General features: G+C 49.1%; 1 protein-coding gene across 3 annotated transcripts in view; it reads right to left on the minus strand.

Annotated features, from left to right (window-relative positions):
* zgc:63587 (uncharacterized protein LOC393431 homolog) overlaps nucleotides 1–22,674 on the minus strand; it is a 183,321-nt gene that overhangs the window by 84,535 nt on the left and 76,112 nt on the right. For all 3 annotated transcript variants that reach the window (XM_038792952.1, XM_038792947.1, XM_038792958.1), the window contains 2 exons: nucleotides 22,534–22,668; nucleotides 20,432–20,549 (listed from right to left, as the gene is read on the minus strand). In XM_038792952.1, the coding sequence (XP_038648880.1) occupies nucleotides 20,432–20,549; nucleotides 22,534–22,668 (253 nt within the window). The remainder of the gene's footprint in view (nucleotides 1–20,431; nucleotides 20,550–22,533; nucleotides 22,669–22,674) is intronic.

The following is a 22,674-nucleotide window of genomic DNA, read 5'->3' on the forward strand; positions in this document are numbered from 1 at the left end:
GATGTTTCATTGAGCGTTTCTTCTTGAGGATTGTGAGAATGATCTGATGTTGCATCGATCTTGGTGACATCACCCCTTTGTGATTCCTTGGTGCTCCTCTTCTGAAGTCATTTCTGGTTCACTTGAATCACAATTGGTTTCTTGATGCGCCTCGTCAGGAGTCAAAATCTTCAAGATTTCATTTGCTTGTGGATAGGCTCGAGTGAATGAGGTTTTGATTGACGTGGTCTCACTGGACTCACGAGTAGTTTCATTTTGATTGTTGAGTGCCTCTGTAAATACGAGCCAGTCGCGCTGTGATCTTGCACATCTTGCATGGGAATTGTGATTTCTTCGTCACTTGTCTCACATGCAGTGGGTAGACATTGTTGTTGGTTAAATGAGCTGGGTAGACTTTCATAGTCTGCTGCTGGTTGCTCAGACAAGGTTGATAGACCTTCATGGTCTTGTTCATGCATGGACTTCGTTATGGAGTCTTGAGTTGCTTCCATTGTGGAGTCTGTCAACGAGCTCTCTGCGGAGGCTTGTATCGCGCTCTCTGTGGAGTCTTTCATCGCTCTCTGCGTGGAGTCGTGCAGTGGTCTCACTGTGAAGTCTTTCATCGCTGTGTGTGTGGAGTCGTGGCCTCTTTGTGGTGCGTGGACCACTGGTTTGGCGTCAGGCCGCAGTAGAATCCTGTACTCGTACGGAAGTGTGCCCATCCCGCTAAAGACATCTGGGTACTGGGTCAGGATGTCGTCGATGCTGGCCTGAGGATCCGGATGAGACGGCAGCATGGTGTAGACCCGTCGGATGAGGTTCAGTTGCTTGCATGCATGCACACCTAGCAGAGACGCCCTGTTTGGCTGAACAATCTCGAATGTACGCTTGTCTGTATGTGTCGGTTGGACACTGTCAGGTAGCAGGATTGCATGCCTTAATTGCATTGCCAGTGTAGTCCTGGAGTTTGCAGGCAGCTGGAAGGAGCTTGGGAGCCTTCTTGATTCTCGTGAAGTCCGACAGCGAGATCAGGTTGGTGGAGGCACCTTTGTGCAGTTTGAACTGATTGGGGCATTGGTTGACATCCATCACTGCATTCCATTCGGCCTCGAAATCCACGGCAAGGATTGACGGGACTTGCAATGTGCCCGGTGTGGCGTATTCGCACTTAGTGATGATGCCTACTCGGTATGCGTTATCCAGGTAGTCATCGTTTGGATCTGTAGCACTGCCTTGATCAGGGTCATGCGTTTGGTGTCGCACACTCCTGATGCCAACGGAGTCTTCAGTTGTCGCTGTGTGGCATTGTATTCTTCTTGCTCTATGAACAAATCATCTTCTTTGGTTTCAGATTTGTCATTGTGCTCTTCACTTCGGGTGTTACAAACTGCTTGTTCAGGGGTGCTGTGGAGGTTATTTTCAATGTCTGGGAGAAGTTCAGGCATTGTTGTGACTTTCGAGTTGAAAGAATTGTGTTTTGTGGCTTTAAAACTCTTCTTTTTAATTTTCGGACATTTCACCTTTAAGTGGGCATAGTCCGCTGCCTCTGACTTCATAACACTTGTGATGTCATGTGTAGGACTCAATTGCGCATGCGCACGCCAAGGTTCCTTCACTGTGCGCTCCTTTTGAAACTGCACATGCATGGCTTCTCGGGCATCCGCAAAACTCTGGTTTGCGTCTTTTAGGGAAGTGCGCAGGTGCGGACTGGTCAGACTACACACGCGCAAGGTGGCTGATATTCAAAACTGCCGTCTTCTGTTTCAACCCTACCTCTGCCTTGTGGTGAGTATTCGCGCCATTTTTACCTATTTTTTTCGTGTCCACCTCGCAGTGGCTGTCGAATTTGTCCAGGATGGTCTGGTATTTTGTTTTCTCCTGCCCTTCTGAGTATTAAAACGAGTTGAAGATCTCTATCGCATGTTCACCCGCAATGGTGAGTAGAAGAGCCATCTACTGAGCATCGGTCGCGCCATTCAGGTCGGATGCTTCCATGTGTAGTTGGGTTTTTTGTTTGAATGTACGCCAGCTAGCGCTAAGATTACCAGTGGTCCTGAGTTGATGAGGAGCCTGAATCTTGTTCATCGTGCCTGGATTCGGTTGCTGGCTGGCTCTAACCTTGCTGAGTTGAACTAGGGAGATTGAGCAGTCATTCCTGAACCATGTTGTGTTATGTTATTGCCAGTAACATAAACTGCTACTTGATGTAGGCTCTGCTGAAAGATGCTTCAGACTCGGAGGTAACGTATTTATTGAACAATTAACAATGCTCTTAAATGAGTTCGACACTCTACTAATCTGCCTGTAGTAACTCAGTCTACTAACTGTAAAAGCTTGCTCTTGACCATGTGCTAGGGTGTGATGTTGCTGATAATCAACCCCGTTCTACTCTCTTGGTTTCTGCCGGTGGAAGAGGCAGAGCCTGTGTGCCTTGTTCTTTTTATATGGGTCATGTAGTGCTCCCTTGTGGTAATGCCACCTCTGGGTATCCCGATTACCCATTGGTTGTGTCCTGTTGTAATGACCCATTGGTTACGTATAAGCATGTCATGACATCTCTGGTACTCCCTCTAGTGGTTACTTAGTTGTAGTGCATTTACATTAACCCCTTGTGTATATATAGTGATGCATATCACTACACCTACCACCTGTAAATCATGGCTGAGTGGGCAGGCATGTCACTGATGGCACAGCACCCTTAGTTGTGGGCCCATCCGCCTTTATTTTCTGTCTGTAAAATGTAGCCCATAGTGTAGCTGTATTCAATAGAGTGGATGGTATGATAGCACAGTGATTAGCACTGTTACTTCACAGCTCCAGGGTCCCAGATTCGATTCCCAGCTTGGGTTAGTGTGTGTGGAGTCTGCAAATTCTCCCCTTGTCTGCATGGGTTTCCTCTGGGTGCTCCGCTTTCCTCCCACCGTCCAAAGATGTGCAGGTTAGGTGGATTGGCCATGCTAAATTGCCCTTAGCGTCCAAAAAGGTACGGTGGGGTTACTGGGATAGGGGAGGAAATAGGGTGGAGGTGTGGCCTTAGGTAGGGTGCTCATTCCAAGGGCCGTGCAGTCTCCATGGGTGCGATTCTCTGATGTTACGCCGGTTCGGAGAATAGCGCGGCGCGCCATTTTTCCTCGTGACGCCGGTCCGACGCACTCCCACTATTCTCCCAACCGGCCAAATGTCCGTAATCGGGTTTCGCGCGCAAAACCACGGAGAGTCGTCCGACGGAGCCAAAATGGCGACTCTCCGGCACCCCCGCTATTCTCCGGCCCGGATGGGCCGAAGTCCCGACGTCGTGACGCCATGTCACGGCGTCGGCGTCCACACCTGCTTTTAAAAGTCGCCAGCCAGTCGTGCTGGCTGACGAGGAGTGAGGTGGTGAGCGGACCGTCCCGGAGTCTCGGCAAACTGGGGACGGTATCCCAGAGAACACTGCGGCCAGTGGGTGGGGGGAGAGGGAGAAGTGGGAGGGGGGGGGGGGAGGAGAGAGAGCGGGAGGGAGAAGTGGGGGGGGGGGGGAAGAGAGAGAGAGGGATGGAGAAGTGGGAGGGGGAGAGAGGGAGGGAGATGTTGGGGGGGGGGGGGAAGAGAGAGAGAGAGAGAGGGATGGAGAAGTGGGAGGGGGGAGAGAGAGGGGGATGGAGAAGTGGGAGGGGGGAGAGAGAGGGGGATGGAGAAGTGGGAGGGGGGAGAGAGAGAGGGAGGGAGAAGTGGGAGGGGGAGAGAGGGAGAGAGGGAGAAATGGGAGGGGGGAGAGGGAGGGAGTGAGAAGTGGGGGGGGAAGAGAGAGCGAGAGAGAGGGATGGAGAAGTTGGGGGGGGGAAGAGAGAGGGATGGAGAAGTGGGGGGGGAAGAGAGGGAGGGAGGGAGAAGTGGGGGGGAAGAGAGAGAGGGGGATGGAGAAGTGGGAGGGGGAGAGAGAGGGGGATGGAGAAGTGGGAGGGGGGAGAGAGAGGGGGATGGAGAAGTGGGAGGGGGAGAGAGAGAGGGAGGGAGAAGTGGGAGGGGGAGAGAGGGAGGGACGGAGAAATGGGAGGGGGGAGAGGGAGGGAGTGAGAAGTGGGAGGGAGAGAGAGAGGGATGGAGAAGTGGGAGGGGGGAAGAGAGAGGGAGGGAGAAGTGGGAGGGGGAGAGAGGGAGGGAGGGAGAACTGGGAGGAGGGAGAGAGGGAGGGAGAGAGAAGTGGGAGGGAAGAGAGAGAGGGAGGGAGGAGAGGGAGGGAGAAGTGGGAGGGGGGAGAGAGAGAGGGAGGGAGAAGTGGGGAGGAGAGAGAGGGGGAGGGAGAAGTGGGAGGGGGGAGAGAGAAGTGAGAGGGGGAGAGTGGGAGGGAGAAGTGGGGGGGGGGATAGAGGGAGAAGTGGGAGAGGGGGAGAGAGAGGGAGGGAGAAGTGAGAGGGGGGAAAGAGGGAGGGAGAAGTGGGAGGGGGGAGAAGAGAGGGAGGGAGTGAGTGAAGTGGATCGTCCACCCCCGGATGCAACATGTCAGCCGCCCTGCCATGGCAGGACAGTCACAAGGACACGACCGCTGGTTGCCCTGTGGCTTATGGCCACAGGCCACTGACGCACCGGTGAGGAGGACGTGTTGTTAACTGCCCGTTGGACGCAGAAAGTGACATGGGGTTAGGCTGGCCGTGTGTCAGCAGCGCGACCAGGCCACCGGAACACACAGGTATCCCGTGGCAGGCGGCCACCGAGGTGTCGAATAATCTCCGTCTAACGTGTCATTTCTCTGCCCCCCACCACCCTTCTGTAGGTGAGCAAAATGTATTCAAACAGAACAGCTATGTTCAGCGCAGTGATCGGGGCCGCTGCACTGCAGTTGGAGATCGAGCAGCGTCTGCAGCCACATCCCACAGTGGATGCAGGGACAGCTGCAGGAGCGGAGGGAATGGGCGCGGAGTGGCCCGTCGTCGAGCAACATGGGGGTGAGGAAGAGGAGGAGGCATTGATGGTGGAGCCAAGGCGCCAGAGGCAACGAGCGAGGCCTAGGGTGTACCGTGCCCGGATCTCCTTCCAGACAATGCCGGACACCACCTGCAGGAGGAGACTCCGGTTGAGCAGAGAGACGGTGACACATATCTGTCACCTCGTGGCGCACCTCGCCCCACGTGGAACGGGAGGAGGACACGCGATCCCGGTTGCCGTCAAGGTGACGGTGGCACTGAACTTTTATGCAACCGGCTCCTTCCAGTCTCCGAGCGGGGACCTCTCCGGGATCTCCCAGGCATCGGTGCACAGGTGCATCCGGGATGTGACCAACGCCCTCTATGCCATCGCCGCCCGCTACATCACCTTTCCCGAGGACCGAGCAAGTCAAGATTTACGAGCTCGTGGATTTGCCAATGTGGCCGGGATACCGATGGTGCAGGGTCATTGATTGTGTTCACGTCCCTATGCGCCCGCCTGCAGGCAACATGGAGGTGTTCACAAACAGGAGGGTGACATACTCCATGAATATCCAGGTGGTATGCGACCCCCACATGAAGATCATGCACGTGTGCGCTAGGTTCCCTGGCAGTGTGCATGATGCGTACATTCTTGCGCAGTCATTCATACCTGCTCTGTTTGAAAGACGGCCCCACCCGGCTGAGGAGCTGGGTGCTGGGCGACAGGGGTTATCCACTGAGGTGGTGGCTGATGATGCCCATACGGAGGCCTCAGACCAACGAGGAGACCCTTTACAATGAGGCCCATGCAGCAACCAGGGGTGTGGTGGAGCGCTGCTTTGGTCTCCTGAAAATGAGATTCAGGTGCCTGGACCGCTCCGGAGGGGCCCTGCAATACCAGCCTGAGAGGGTCGCTCGCATTGTCGTGGTCTGCTGTGCACTGCACAACATGGCGATGCAGAGGGGAGATGTCCTGGTGGAGGAGGTGGAGGGAGAAGTCACTGGCAATGGTGCCAACACGGAGGAGGAGGAGGTGGGTGGAGTGTTGGGCGCAGCACGCAGACAGGGCCCGGGTGCTGGTAATGCCCAGGAGGCGGCACGACAGCACCGGCGAGGACGGCGGGCACGCGACGCCTTGGTGGCAGCAAGATTCACGCGCTGCGCGTGTCGTCACCACTGAACACCAACACAACCACCTGCATCGCCAGTTGCGCAGACGGTGTCAGCACACAACTGCCGCCGCCCCCCCCCCCCCCCCCCCCTGCTCTGCGTACACTGCTCGAGTTCTAAATCACCCTTACCACTGGGGCCAGACGGTATGGCACAACATTGATGGCTGTGTCAGCGGGTGTGATCAGTGCCATGTTGAATGATTTTTTTTCTTTTTTTTTATAAATTTAGATTACCCAATTATTTTTTCCAATTAAGGGGCAATTTAGCATGGCCAATCCACCTACTCTGCACATTTTTGGGTTGTGGGGGCGAAACCCACGCAGACACAGGGAGAACGTGCAAACTCCACACGGACAGTGACCCAGAGCCGGGATCGAACCTGGGACCTCGGCGCCGTGAGGCGGTTGTGCTAACCACTAGGCCACCGTGCTGCCCTTGCCATGTTGAATGATGACAGCCCGCTCTGCGATGAGCTGTGAGCTCAGAATCGTTAGACAAAGTCTGACTCATGGCAATAGCTGAACCATCCATCTCGGTGGTCGCTGAGTTCGTCAGGGACACTTCATCACGTGCCCGTGTGGGGTAGCTGTGGGTGGGGGGGGGGGGGGACTGCACACCCGGCACCGAAGTTTCACCGCTCATCAACCCCAGCGACACTCAGTCACCATCACAATCCCTGTGGTAACGGAAAAATCACATGGTCTTACAAGTTAGGTGCAACAGTGAGTTTAATGGTTAACATTATGTACAAATGCCCTAGCCCCTACAACTAATCTGTGCCCTTCAACCGTGCCAACTTACTATGTGTCCCTCTTCGTTGCCTTACGGGCCCCACCACTACGTCTAAGTGAATCCCCAGATGATACAGCAGGAGTGGAGGTGGACTGCTGATAATCACCCCCCTGCAACATGTCTCCCCTTCGGCACTCGTTTTCTGGGGCGACCCGGCCTTGATGGGCCAGGCTGCTCTGCGGGCGTTTTGGATGACGTGGTGCCACCCTGCTCTGCCTGCTGCCCACCCGATGCAGCAGGGATGGGACGGGGGGAGGCCGAGCATTCAGGGACGTCCCATGATGGAGTTAATGGGACGGGCCCCAGAACCACCTCCTCCCTCGGGGAGCCCGGTGGCCCCCGGGCCTCACTGTGGGACGGAGGTGCGAGCGGGGAGGTGCCCCGTCGCCCCACCGACACCTGGCGCTGCCAGTCCTGGAGGCCTGCAACCATATCGACCAGGGTCCCAAGGTTCGCAGAGAAGGTTCCAGGGAGTGAGACTTTCCCGCCAGGGACTGTGCGACCTCAACCTGTGTCAGGCGGTTGATGCTCTCCGCGACTGACTGCTGGGACTGTGCCGTGGCGTGCTGGGACTGGGCCATGACCTGCTGAGACTCGGCCCATGTCTTCTTCTCCCTCATGTGGGTCTGCTGACTGTGTCGCCGTGTGTGCGTCCTGCTCGACGGTCCGGGGTTGGGAGGATGACACCCTTGCCGACCTCCTGCGGCCCTGGGTGCGGTGGTGGTGGCAGATGTCCGACTGGGTGAGGCAGAAGACGGCCCTGGATGTTCGGCAGCACACCCAAGGGAACAGAATAAGACGGGGTTATTTAGACACGCTCGGCCAGGCGTTGGATGGTCCAGTGGGCTGAGTGTGAGGGGAGAGAGGATGGGAGGGGTCCAGTGGGCTGAGTGTGAGGGGAGAGAGGATGGGCGGTCCAGTGGGCTGAGTGTGAGGGGAGAGAGCAGCGGCTGGAGGGGGGGTTGTCATGCAGGGTTGTCTCACTTGGTTCTGCACCGCCAACCTCGCATTGCGCGACCTCCCGGGTGCCAGATCCCCCAGAAAGGTCCAGTGCCCTCTGCTCAAACGCGGTCAGGGGGTGCATAATGGGTGAACCCCCTCCGGTCCCGTTGCGCTCCCGGTTGTTGTGAGCAGTCTTGTCCTGTTTTTGGGGGGGGCGGGGGGCATAGATAGATCATGACAATTCGGCAGGTATCATCAGGGTGTTCAGATATTGGCACAGGTTGGGGGGAAAGTTGCAGCTAAACCATTGCATCTCTCCAGGGGGTCGCAGCGCTCATGTGGGTCTGTGACAACTTGGTTAACCACCCTCCACTCACTCTCACCCCCCCACCCCCTCCCCTCGTGCCCGGGGGGGGGGGGATTGTTGTGACCCTGGGGCACCCTTTTGGCACTTACCCTGGCAGCCCTGGTGAGGTCGTGGAGCTTCTTCCGGCATTGCTCCCCAGACCGAGGGGTCTGCCCCACAGCACTCACTGCCGTGCCCACCTCACGGCAGGCCCGTCGCACAATGCTGGCAGGGTGGCAATGCCCTCTTCTAGGGCAGATGATGCCCCTCTGTTGCTCCGCCTCATCGAGGAGGGTCTCGAGGTCAGTCTCTCCGAACCTCAGGACAGCCCTCTGTGGCTCCGTCATCTTCTTTCCCTCTGTTGATTCCGTCGCTCACGCCTTTTTATGACGCGGAGCGGCGTCATTCGGGCGTCGCTCGCTACTGGCGTCATCGCCCACGTGGTTCCCGCGGCCCCGCTCCTAGCCCATTTCCGGGGCCTGAATCGCTCGTGAACGGGGCCATGGGGAGCCGTCGTGAAACTCAGCCGAGTTCACGACGGCCTTCCCGATTTATCGCGGGAGCGGAGAATTCTGCCCCATGGGCTAAAAGGCCTCCTTCTGTACAGTAAATTCTATGCTGCATTCTTGCTGAAATTATGCTTAAAGTGGGTGGAAAATGGATAGGATCAAATCAGGTTTTTCATTTGCAGCACAGGTGCACTACTTGTATTGACTGGTTTAAAGCCAATTAATCACTAATAGTTCCCATTTCAGTCAGGTTCCATGAGCTAACTGACCTCAAAGACAATTCCAAAGTATTTTAGTGTTGAGTTTTCAGCTCCTTTGAAGATACATATGAATGTTTTGATAGATAGCATCAGCTCTCAGACAGGAGACAGTCTAAAAACATTTTTTTTCAGTGGACAACTGAAATTAAAGTTCCAGCCCTAAACCAAATTAATTTAAATCAAAAATGACAAGCAGCAGGAATTTATCAGTGGAATTATCAGAGCACAGGTTATCAATAAAGATACGTCCTCCTCTTCAGTGTGATATGTTTGGATTAGGTTCTGCTGCAGAGCTCTCTGGTGTTCCTTATCTTTTCTTGTGCTGATTATGGATCTTGCTGACCTCCCACATAATATAATGTAAACATACTGTGGGGCTCTCATTGGGACACTGGCTCCTGTCTCATTCCAGCTGACACCCCTGCACAGCATCGGCTCACACCAGCCACACAGCAGCTTCAGCTAATCCTGTAATTCTACAATCAACACACCCATGGCAGGAAAAGCATGGAGACCACCAGCACACACAAGGTCAGAAGACCACAGCGATGTCCATCTCTTAAACTCAACATTTGCTATCAATGCGAAACAATCTTTCTCCTCTATTTTTTTCCCCACTAGATTTTGCACAGCCTGCTACAAAGTTCTGTACAGAGTGTTGCCGACATAGAAGATGACCTTGTAACAATTAGATTCGTAACAATTGGTCTTGACAATAAGTTTCTGCAGTTATTTTATAAAATAGTAAAAGATAGCCTGTTACTGTTCATCTTGCACAGGGCAATATTGAACAATTTTGCTAAGTAAAATGCATCAGTATGCAGTCCCTCATTTTAAATTCATTGTAAAATTGAACATCCTTTTCTCCATATGCTTGCAAATTCTCTACTCAAGAATTGTCTTCAGATCAGCGACAATCACAACTCAGGGCTCATTAAGCAAAGCATCAATACATTTAGTCACTGGCTGATATAAACTGCTAGTTTGACTAATTACTTTCAATTCCCAATCTTTGTTTAGCTTTGATTTCTCCCTTATAGCTGGAAGCAATCCCACCCCCCACCCACATTTTAGCCAACATTACATTGAAAACTCTCATCCCAAGGAACCTGGACATAGAAACAGAGAAGGGCAGTGATAAACTAGTATGGGTATCAATTTTATTTCCCTCCCATCTCAAGTACGTGCATAAAAATGTTGGCTCACAGCTTCTTCCAAGAAGAGCTTTAAAGCACAAATACACAGGAACAAAGGAAGATTGAGTACCAGTAAACATACTGGAACATTGGTCACATAAATTACAAGACATCTCAATAGAACACACAGTCTCTTTTACACGTAACATTTTTGGAATGATGTTGCACAACAGTTTTCACCTTTAAAAAAAAAGTTCTTATCCCCTGCTACGAATGCAGAGGCTGAGGAATTTACAGTTCAGACAGTTAAAGTCAGCTATTCAACCGGCCATAAAGTAGCTCCTCATAAAATGGAATGGAATGGCATTAGGGGATACAACAGCATTGGCTGTTGTGGGAGTGGCTGTCATTCAAGCCAGGTCGAGGGCAGCACCACGGCGCAGTGGTTAGCACTGGGGCTACACCGGTGAGGACCCGGGTTCGAATCCCAGCCCGGTGTCACTGTCCGTGTGGAGTTTTCACATTCCCCCGTGTCTGCATGGGTTTCACCCCCACAACCCAAAAGATGTGCTGGTTAGGTGGATTGGCCATGCTAAAATTGCCCCTTAATTGAAAAAAAATCTAAATTTATAAAAAGAAAAACCTGATGCAACATAGGGTACCCATCCAGAAAGACCCAATGGTAGCCTCATCACAGCATGCTAAATGTTTCATAAAGGGTTCAAGAGCACTTACCTTGACTACCTGGAATTCAAATTTCTCTTCGCATGAAGAGCTACCCGGTATCAATTCTAAATTTGCCTTTTATCAGCTTGGTCCTTTGTCTTAATCTTAAGTAATTGTTCAGTTGACCTTTCAATATAATTTACTTTTTTAGTTCTATAAATGATTACCTCACAATTGTTTCCCATTAAAGTCAGAAATGTTCAAGTTTCTCCAGCCTCTTTATAATTCAACCAAATAATATCAGAAGTTGGAATCATCACTCTTCTTTGACTGACACCCAGAACTTGAATGTCTTGGTTACCAGAACTGGACACAGTAATAAATGTTGAATTTATAGCACACATAATGAACATAATCCTTCCTTTCACAAATGTGCTGTGACAGGAGTTATCCAAGAATTGATTACGGTAAACTAATAATGATTACATTTTCTGATAATGCAACACCAACAACAGTTGGGTGGGAAAGCTCACTTGACTGGTGGTTATTATACAATAGCCAATTCCCACTTGGGTGTCTTGAAAGACAATGCAGTGAGTTTAAAACCTTGATATAAATGGTGAGAAAACTTTACATTGGCTCGCTGGCTCGCTCTTTTAAAAGCAGCTTCAAAGATTTTCATGATTCATAACACATTTCAACATGCTCAAGGAGGGAATTAACATTAAAAATGTGGTGTGACCCGAGCACTATTTGATCATAGGTCCATCCCACCACCTTCCCATCACCCTTGAGCTCTCCCCCATAATAGAAGGGGCAAGTCCCATATCGGCAGCCGGTCCACATATTTCTATGTATAATCAAGATCAAGTAACTTTGACAATATGCTATCTGTGCAATAACTCTTTTGGGGAAAAGAGCAGGAGCAGAAAACCTGTTTTTTTTTAATACCTTAATGTTTAAAGGATGGGGAGGAAGTATGATGGTCACTCTTTAGGGGCTGCCCCTGATTAACTGTAGGCTGCCCCGAGGTCAAGCCCCATCTCCGCCCCCCCCACCTCCTCCGACCCTCTCCCTCCCTTAAGCCCAGCCCCTCTCCCAGTCTACATAACCTACCCAAATCTTCCCGCCCAAGACACCAGCTTAACTGCTCTCAGAGGTCTATACATCTTGACCTTTTTCTTCTGCAGTCCCAGAAGCAGCCACTGCTGCTGTTCTAGTGCAGCCAGAACTGATTGACCTGCCAGCCAATCAGATTAGCCGTCAGCTCCAGAGGGACGGACATCTGCCCCAATGAAGCGTAGAAATCCCACATCCCACTCTGATCGTTTGTCCAACAGCACTTTATGGCTACAAGGCTGACACACTCCATTCCAATGTGGTTTCTGGTGGTGGTGGGGGGGCTGTTGTGGGTGGTCCGCCCCCTCATGCTGTTCCACCCTATGATTGCGAAGAGTAAATATATACACACCCATTATCACAGATCTCTGCAATAATACATTTTGTAAGCGTTATGACCCCCTGGGCTAGTGTGTGGTCAATTCCAATCAAACTTGACCCAGAGACACAACACAAATGAAATCTTAGGAAAAACAGCCCAAACACACGCAAACACATACACCAGGCTTCAATGATTTTCACTGTATATTCATTCAGGTTGCTGCAGATCCAGAAATACAACAGCTCACAGCATTTCTGGACAAAACACAAAGGGGAGAGAGAGAAAGTCAACTCTGCTTTCCTTAGGTCTCTGGAAATCATCCCACTTGGGCAGGATCCAATCATCACCTGTTGCCAGGCACAATATGGCCTTTTGGCCGATTCAATAGCCACCAGCCAACCAATCGAACCAAGTCCCACCCCATCTCTCAGGTGCCAAAAAGTCTGAGCTTTGCTGTCCAAAGCTAGCAGAGTTCTTTGTTGCCTTTTGAATTCCTCATTCTCTCTGCTGCTTGACTTAAAGATAAATGTCCATTAGCATCCATGGAGCAAAATGATCACAGCAAAAAATAAAAAATAAAGGGAAAATAAGGGAATGAACAAGATAAAATGGAAAGTGAACATTGATTTTCAGGCAACCAGTTTATTTTCACTAGGAAGATTCTTTGAGAGTCACCTAACTTACCAGACACCATCCTGCAAATCTCATCATTGGCAATAAAGGAGCTGTCAACCCCTAATGACTGAATAGAAAAATATTTCCCAGAACAGTAGCTTGCAAGGTAGAAAAACACTGGGTCCAACAACAGTCTTAACAGGTTTAATGCTAAGAACAATAAGATCTAAGCAGTGACACAAGATGCTTATGTTAAAGTTTGCTAGAGCTGGACACAAGTAGGAAAGTAATAAAAGTAATCAATGCAGCCGCCAGTGCACAAACGAATGAATCCGATCTTATAACGAGCTCAAAGAAAATAAAATTTTGAAATAACTTCAAGGATATAATGTCATCTTCATGTGCCATGTGTATGGCAAGCCCCTCAGTAAGTTATAACTCTAGGAGATCTTGTACCTACCACAACATTCCAGAGACAAGAAAAAGCTACAGGGATGATGTTAGTCACAAAGACACTGCTATAATCGACCAAATACTCCCACTTTCTATTGGAAGATGAACTTCATCCTTCTGTAACATTCCATGTGCAGTATCAAAATGAATAGAGTTCAAATAGATAGTTAGGGTCTCCAGATTACAACTGCAGGGGATGGAGAGTAAGGTCACAAGTTATTGACGCCTCGATCTTCTTTCTACAATTGCACAGCCACCAGATACCATAAAGCAAGAAGTGGAGCTGATTCATTAATCCAGTTTTCTGTTCCTGAAGAAACAAAATGCTTGCTTGGTGTTAAGCAACTGGTGACATTTAGACCAATTATATCCAATTCCAGCAACCATCTGACAACTTTGCCCAAGGAAAAACATTAAATCATTGTCATAGCAGTGATCCTTCAGATAACACCAAGTGAAACAATGCAGGGAAAGACCCAGCTTGGGCTGTTGAAATATTTATTACAGCCATATCTGCCTTCAGCTTTCCTGTGGAAACGTAGATTTACAACACAAGAAAGCTTGTCATTCTCTTTCCGAAACAGTCTATTTAATTCAGTCCCGTTCCTCCCAAAAGTCAGACGTCTTACAATTTCCCATGAGAAACATTAAGTCCAAGTATTAGTTTTCAGCCCACAAAGCTAACAAAGAACAAAGAAAAGTACAGCACAGGAACAGGCCCTTCGGCCCTCCAAGCTCGCGCCTATCATGCTGCCCGACTAAACTACAATCTTCCACACTTCCTGGGTCCGTATCCCTCTCTTCCCATCCTATTCATGTATTTGTCAAGATGCCCCTTAAATGTCACTATCGTCACTGCTTCCACCACCTCCTCCGGCAGCGAGTTCCAGGCACCCACTAACCCCTTGTGTAAAATAAAAACTTGCCTAGTACATCTCCTCTAAATCTTGCCCCTCACACCTTAAACCTGTGCCCCCTAGTAATTGACCCCTCTACCCTGGGGAAAAGCCTCTGACTATCCACTCTGTCTATGCCCCTCATAATTTTGTAGACCTCTAGCAGGTCGCCCCTCAACCTCCGTCGTTCCAGTGAGAACAAGCCGAGTTTATTCAACCGCTCCTCATAGCTAATGCCCTCCGTACCAGGCAACATCCTGGTAAATCTCTTCTGCACCCTCTCTAAAGCCTCCACATCCCTCTGGTAGTGTGGTGACCAGAATTGAACACTATACTCCAAGTGTGGCCTAACTAAGGTTCTATACAGCTGCAACATGACTTGCCAATTCTTATACTCAATGCCCCGGCCAATGAAGGCAAGCATGCCATATGCCTTCTGGACTACTTTCTCCACCTGTATTGTCCCTTTCAGTGACCTGTGGACCTGTACACCTAGATCTCTCTGTCTTTCGAAACGCTTTAGGGTTCTACCATTCACTGTATATTCCCCTACCTGCATTAGACCTTCCAAAATGCATTACCTCACATTTGTCCGGATTAAACTCCATCTGCCATCTCTCCGCCCAAGTCTCCAAATGATCTAAATCCTGCTGTATCCACTGACAGTCCTCATCGCTATCCGCAATTCCGCCAACCTTTGTGTCGTCTGCAAACTTACTAATCAGACCAGTTACATTTTCCTCCAAATCATTTATATATATTACGAACAGCAAAAGGTCCCAGCACTGATCCCTGCGGAACACGACTAGTCACAGCCGTCCAATTAGAAAAGCACCCTTCCATTGCTACTCTCTGCCTTCTATGACCTAGCCAGTTCTGTATTCACCTTGCCAGCTCACCCCTGATCCCGTGTGACTTCACCTTTTGTACCAGTCTACCATGAGGGACCTTGTCAAAGGCCTTACTGAAGTCCATATAGACAACATCCACTGCCCTACCTGCATCAATCATCTTTGTGACCTCTTCAAAAAACTCGATCAAGTTAGTGAGACACGACCTCCCCTTCACAAAACCATGCTGCCTCTCACTAATACGTCTATTTGCTTCCAAATGGGAGTAGATCCTGTCTCTAAGAATTCTCTCCAGTAATTTCCCTACCACTGACGCAAGGCTCACCGGCCTGTAGTTCCCTGGATTATCCTTGCTACCCTTCTTAAACAAAGGAACAACATTGGCTATTCTCCAGTCCTCCGGGACATCACCTGAAGACAGCGAGGATCCAAAGATTTTTGTCAAGGCCTCAGCAATTTCCTCTCTAGCCTCCTTCAGTATTCTGGGGTAGATCCCATCAGGCCCTGGGGACTTATCTACCTTAATATTTTTCAAGATGCCCAACACCTCGTCTTTTTGGATCTCAATGTGACCCAGGCTATCTACACACCCTTCTCGACTCAACATCCACCAATTCTTTCTCTTTGGTGAATACTGATGCAAAGTATTCATTTAGTACCTTGCCCATTTTCTCTGGCTCCACACATAGATTCCCTTGCCTATCCTTCAGTGGGCCAACCCTTTCCCTGGCTACCCTCTTGCTTTTTATGTACGTGTAAAATGCCTTGGGAATTTCCTTAACCCTATTTGCCAATGACTTTTCGTGACCCCTTATAGCCCTCCTGACTCCTTGCTTAAGTTCCTTCCTACTTTCCTTATATTCCATACAGGCTTAGTCTGTTCCCAGCCTTCTAGCCCTGACAAATGCCTCCTTTTTCTTTTTGACGCTGCAGAATGGCTATAAAACAAGTTGACAATTTATTTGGAAAATTGTATCTTTATTCAAAAAATGTGCTGCATGTCTCCATCACTCCACACCACAGCTGCTTTCTGACATTATCATTTGAAATTCAGTGACGTTGCTTTCACATATCCCTACTGAAATACATCAAGAGGGATCAGAAGTACCAAAACGCTTACTCACTCTTCCAACTTCTTCCATCGTGCAGGAGGTACAGAAGTCTGAGAACACACATGAACAAACTCAAAAACGGCTTCATCCTCGCTGTTACCAGACTCCTAAACAACCCTCTTGTGGCCTGACCTGATTAGCACTTCACCCCTGTATGCTTCACCGATGCCAGTGTTATGTAGTTACATTTTGTACCTTGTGTTGTCCTATTACGTATTTTATTTTATTTTAATGTACATAAGGATCTGTTGAGCTGCTTGCAGAAAAATACTTTTCACTGTACCTCGGTACACGTGACAATAAACAAAATCCAATCCAATCCAATTCAACTCATGGATTTTCTTTGAGAACATGTGAATGGTGTAGGATGTCAACAAGTCTTAAAAATAGTATAAAATGACCCAATAGGTCAGGGAAATAGGATTACATGATGCCAAAAGAATTTTAAGGGGAAAGATTGTTGATAAGCTGAAGGTGATAAGGAGTTCCACAGTTTTGATTTAGAGTAAGAGTCTAATGGATTCAGAGGAGCTTTCAGTTTGACACTGGAGCAACAGCATGCATCTATACAGCACTATTGATGTCATAAAACATACCAAGGTGCTTCACCAGAATGATATCAAACAAACTTGACACCAAGTAATGTAGGAGATTAGGACAGGTGACCAACAGCTTCAAAGATAAAGTTTTATAGAACATTTTAAAGAAAGAAAAAGAGGAGAGATGTTGGGAGGGAATTCCAGAGCTTCAGCCCAGGGAGCTGATAATAATAATCGCTTATTGTCACGAGTAGGCTTCAATGAAGTTAATGTGAAAAGCCCCTAGTCGTCACATTCCGGCGCCTGTTTGGGGAGGCCGATACGGGAATTGAACCCGCGCTGCTGGCATTGTTCTACATTACAAGCCAGCTATTTAGCCCACTATGCTAAATCAGCTGAAGACATAACTGCCAATGGTGGAGTAATGAAAATCAGTAACTTGTAAGAGACTATAACTGGGGAGCACAACAGCAGTTTGAAAGTGCTACCAGAATAATGAGCACAGCAGTAATGATGACAGAGGGTGACAGGAATAGGAAACTGATGGAGAGGGGGTAGCCAGTGGTAGGTGTTTTTCTGGCAGTTGTCAGGAATGGCAGGGTGTGATAAGAGCCATCCCAGATTTGAAAGCAAGCCTCGAGTAGGCTTACATTTTCTCAATTTCATTTTTTCTTTCATAGAAGAAACTCTAGAAGAACTTGCTAGTTATAATCAATAGTCACATTTGGAATAGAGGTGCTAAATACTCTCCAGCAAATGGGCGACTAATGAAAGGTCATCACCCTGAAACATTAGCTCCATTTCTATTTTCATAGATGCTCTCTGACCTGCTGAGTATTTCTACCATTTTTTGTTCTTATTTCAGTTACTGTGGGCAAGATTTCCCAGCCCCAGTCATAGTGCGCTTTCCAGCAACACAATTGGCTGCCAGCGGGATCTATGGGTCACGCTGATCGGTGTTTTTTTTAAGAAGTATTTTTATTCCAAATTTTCAACATTCTTGCATTTTACAACATTAACCAACCTACTCAACACATTAACTCTCCCACCTATCCATTACTCCCCTTCACTCAACAGCAACCAACTCTCCAAAATGCAGAATGAACAAACCCCAACTTTTGCGGAACCCATCACTCGCCCCCTCTTGGAGCAAATTTCACCTTAGAACATAGAACAGTACAGCACAGAACAGGCCCTTCGGCCCTCGATGTTGTGCCGAGCAATGATCACCCTACTCAAACCCACGTATCCACCCTATACCCGTAACCCAACAACACCCCCCTTAACCTTACTTTTTAGTACACCACGGGCAATTTAGCATAGCCAATCCTCCTAACTCCTAACATCTTTGGACTGTGGGAGGAAACCGGAGCACCCGGAGGAAACCCACGCACACACGGGGAGGACGTGCAGACTCCGTACAGACAGTGACCCAGCCGGGAATCGAACCTGGGACCCTGGAGCTGTGAAGCATTTATGCTAACCACCATGCTACCGTGCTGCCCCCTTCTCCAGGGGGCTAAGAAGTCCAGGAACTCCCCCCGTCTCGCCGAGGCACAGGGTGGAGAAGCTGACCTCCACCCCAACAAGAGTCTGCAACTCTAGCCGAATTTGGCTTCCAAAGGACCATATTTCACATCTAAATGCAAAATACTTGAATGGTGCTGAAACCTGCCCTCCAAATCCTTTCCAGCTTCGGGCAGGGTCAAAACATAAGCACATGATTCACAGGACCCCTCCCACATTGCTCAGACATCCACTACCCCCGAAACAGCCAGCTCATCCTTGACTTTGTCAGGTGCACCCTGTACACCACCTTCAGCTGTATCAGATCCAGCCTTGCACACAAAGTAGAGGCTTTCAAGCAGGCACCCCCCCGACCGCTGACAGCACCCACTCAAACAAAGAGGCAGGTGGCAGGCACTATCAGGAAGTCCGGGAAGACCTTCCTTGCAAAGTCCCGCATCTGCATGTACCAGACCGTCCCCCCCTCCCCACTGTGCCGACCCAAACTTCTCACTCAGCTCCTCCAAGCTCGAAAATTGCACTCCCAGAAACAAATCCTTCATCTCCCTGATTCCCCCTGCCCGGAACCTCGCATCCACCCTCCCCTGCTCAAATCTATGATTGCCCCTGATTGGCATCCCCTACGACCCCGCTTCCAATTCACTGACTGCTGTCCCCTCTGCAACACCACCTTCCTTGTCCTGGTCACCTACCCTACCCATACAGATGAAGAGATCAACCTGCCCACCCCCTTGAAAAAAAGCCTTCAGCAAAAAGACCGGCAGGCACTACACATAAATTAAGTTAGAATATTCATCTTCACTGCTTCTACCCGGCCCGCCAACGACAGAGGATGATTATCCCACTTCAATAAATCAGCCTTCACCCTCCCCACCAAGCTAGAGACACTCAAATTCCGAAGACCTGCCCAGTCCCGTGCCACCTGCATCCCAGATAGCACATGGTGTTTTGCATGGCTTGCTCATCCCGCCCCTGCAGTGGTCATTTTCGGCAGACCAGAAGACCCTGTCGGCGGACAGAGCCAGAAAATCTGGCCATATGCTTTTTTCTGGAGAAAAACCATTGAGAAATCAAGTGGTCCTCTTTCAAATGTGAGGTACAATTTACAACATTAACCCATATATCAATTCCACATAGCCACTGACAGGATTCACTTACAGCTGACAAATGAAATTCTCATGGATAGAATCATAGAGTGGATGGCAACAGTCAAACTCGTTGCACCATGGTTGGATCTGCTGTAATGTGGAGGGGTAATAAGTGTTGCCAGTGGAATAATTATCGGGGATTCAATTGGAAGGGGAATAGACAGGCGTTTCTGTGACCGCAAACGAGACTCCAGGATGGTATGATGTCTTCCTGGTGCTTGGGTCAAGGATGTCCTGGAGCGGTACAGGACCTTCTGGAGGGGGGAGAGTGAACAGCCAGTGGTTGTGGTATGCATCGGTACAAACAACATGGGTTCTAAAAGGGATGAGGTCCTAAAAGCAGAATACAAGGAGCTGGGAAGGAAGTTAAGAAATCGGACCTCAAAAGGTAGTGATCTCAGGAATACTACCGGTGCCACGTGCTGGGCAGAGTAGAAATGACAGGATATCGTGGATCACTATGTGGTTGAAGAGATGTTGTCAGGGGTAGGGTTTCAGATTCCTGGGGCATTGGGACTGGTTCTGGGGCAGGTGAGACTTGTACAAACTGGACAGGTTACACCTGGGCAAGAATGGGACTGATGTCCCTCCTTAGGGAGGGTTTAAACCAATATGCCAGGGGGGTGGGAACCTATGCAAGGAGCCAGAGAAAGAGGGAGCAAGGACAAAAACAAAAGGTAGAAAAGTGAATAAGAAAAGTGAACGGTGGAGAAACCAGGAGCAAAATTCAAGCAGGGCAAAAGAGAAAAATATTGGGAGCAAGACAAACAATGTGAAAAAGATAAACTTAAATAGTATGGCCTGAAAACAACTACCAACGTACAGTGCAGGAACTTTATTGCAAGATTGACCACCAAGAATGAAATCCAACGCCCAATTGATACTGGGAAGGATCAGAGAACTGGGCGCTCTGGATGCAATACAATGTTACATGGTTGTGACATCACTGCACACACTATGGAGAGTTGTACACAAATATTACAGGAAAGCTTCAGAAGTGTTATTTTGGGTACTCGTATCTAATTTCCAGAGAAAACAACTGACAACATTATAGAGACAGATAGGTAAATCAAGATAGAATGAAAGGTAGTAAAGTTAAGACTTCTCTCAGCTTAATGCCACCCAGGTGTTTGCAAAGATCAGAAGCAAGAACCACTTACTCTGCGCTTCAGTCGCTCCCGTTCCCTCAACGTCAAAGTGTCCGCCTTGGCTATCACTGGCACGATATTTACTTTGCTGTGAATGGCCTTCATAAATTCTACATCTAGAGGCTTCAGGCTGTGTAATAAAGTAAACAGTTGAGCATTACATGTACTTCCACATATCCACCGCAACTCAAGATGCACAGAAACAGAACTCGATCGCCAACAAAATTGAAGTTTGGCTCTGGTGTAGTCTGGTCCACATTGACCTGGATTTTTTGTAGACTATTGGTTTATCTCGGCTTTTGGTGTTGTAGCTTGCTGCAGAACCAGGCTCCAGTATCTGGGATCACTCGCATATTTCACTTGACATTTGTAGTCTAGTGGTATAGAATATATCTCCAGTACTAAGGGCTGCCACCGCAACCCTTAGTACTGGACCAGTCGGCAACTGGTTTGGGTGCAAGGAAATCCAGATCATTTTCAAAAAAGGTAACTCATCCCAAATCAGCTACGTTCTCTTAATTTTTTTCCCACATATGTACGATCCTACATCCTAATCAAGCCTTCTGAATTTTGTATGTGTCCTTCAGGAAATTAAATGGATTATTTACTTCCACAGCATCTGAACTGCTTATCATAAGGATGTGAAGTCTCATACAAGAGTGTCATAAATAATCTTTACTGAAAAAATCCCCAGAAATCATCCGATAAGGCTGGCCAATGTTATTTGGAACAGAATTAGAAATACAGAAATTTCAAATGATAACAATAGAAGAAAACTGGGTTTGTTTTATTTGGAAGATAGGTTTAGAGGTAGTTGAATTGAAGTTTTTGAAAGGAAATGAGACAGCTGCTTGATAACACTATAGGGTAGGAAGAGTATCAGAACTTCCGGTGGCGGCGATGTGCTGAGTGGACGCACATCAAGTGGCTCTCTTCCCAGTCGGACCCAACATGGTAAATTTACTGGAGGTTATCGCCCAAAAAGCCACCCAAAACCCACCCGAACACAAAAGGCACCAACAGCATGAGAAGGAAAGAGGGTGCCTGCGAACAACAAATCGAGGGGACGGTGAGAAGTCAGAAGCAGCAGCGAAGGAAAGGGGCAAGAATAACGGGCGAGCGGACCCCCCCCCCCACCCCCTCCTCCTGAGACAGGAAGTGTAGATGGGTAGGTAAAACAGGGCCAGGGTTAGACCAGCACTGGGAGGGGAGCCACCACACTGGCAAGGAGGGCTAGCACGGGAAGACAGATGGCGAGGGAGGGCGCAGTGCACTTCTCAGGGGGAAAGGGAGTGCCTGGCCAAAAGAGGGATGGGGTACAGGGGACACATACGCAGCACAGAAAGACAGTAAAGGATAGGCAACGAGACAGACACAGGCCTCGGCAGAAATGGAGCGGGGGGTGGGGGTGGGGGCCTGGGCAAAGGAGACCCCGGAGTGTAGGGGCGCACTCACATGGTGTACACATTGTTGGCGGCTATGCTGGGTGCCCCCTGAGCGAAGGGAAACCCCAGAGTGCAGGGACCCGACCTCATGGTGAGAACGGCGACTGCAGCCATTTTGGACGGCCCCCTAACAAAGGGAAACCCAGGAGTGCAGGGACGCATCCACCTGGTAAGTACGGGAGATTCCGCAGGACCGGGAGCAGGGGGGTGGTCAGAAACCCCCCCCCCCCCAGGATTGTTACCTAGAGCGCAAGGGGACTTAACGGCCTGGTGAAAAGATCCAGAGTCAAATTTCCACACAAAAAAGGGTATCGGGAGCCAGCAGAAAGTGGGCGGGATTGGTGATTCATGGAAAAAACTTTGGCTCAGATCATATTATTTAAATGACTTGTTTCCGTGGTGTAACATTCTATGATTTGAACAGACCTTTTCTCTTCTTTTACTTTACTTCTAATTCAAAGAGTGGTGGGTATCACTACTAAGTAATTCCTCTTGCTCATATTCCATTCTGACTTGGTCCAAAGAAGAGTTGGCTGCACTAACTCAAGGTTGGCACAATGTATGGCATTATCAGGTACCCTTCCTTAAACAAGCTCAGTTATAGCAATGACAATGGTGGGTATTTTGACAAGCACATTTTGATCATACATCCTGCAAGATTTTTCTTACCCATGGCCGAAGGGGGAGATGAAATAGAAACAGCAGTGGACTCGGTTGTCTACAATATGTCGTCTATTTAAGCCACTCTCATCATGAAGATATCGTTCAAACTGATGATCAATGTACTGAATAATGGGTCTGAAGCTGAAA

This window comes from Scyliorhinus canicula, chromosome 1 (genome assembly GCF_902713615.1).
Source record: "Scyliorhinus canicula chromosome 1, sScyCan1.1, whole genome shotgun sequence".
NCBI lineage: Eukaryota > Metazoa > Chordata > Chondrichthyes > Carcharhiniformes > Scyliorhinidae > Scyliorhinus > Scyliorhinus canicula.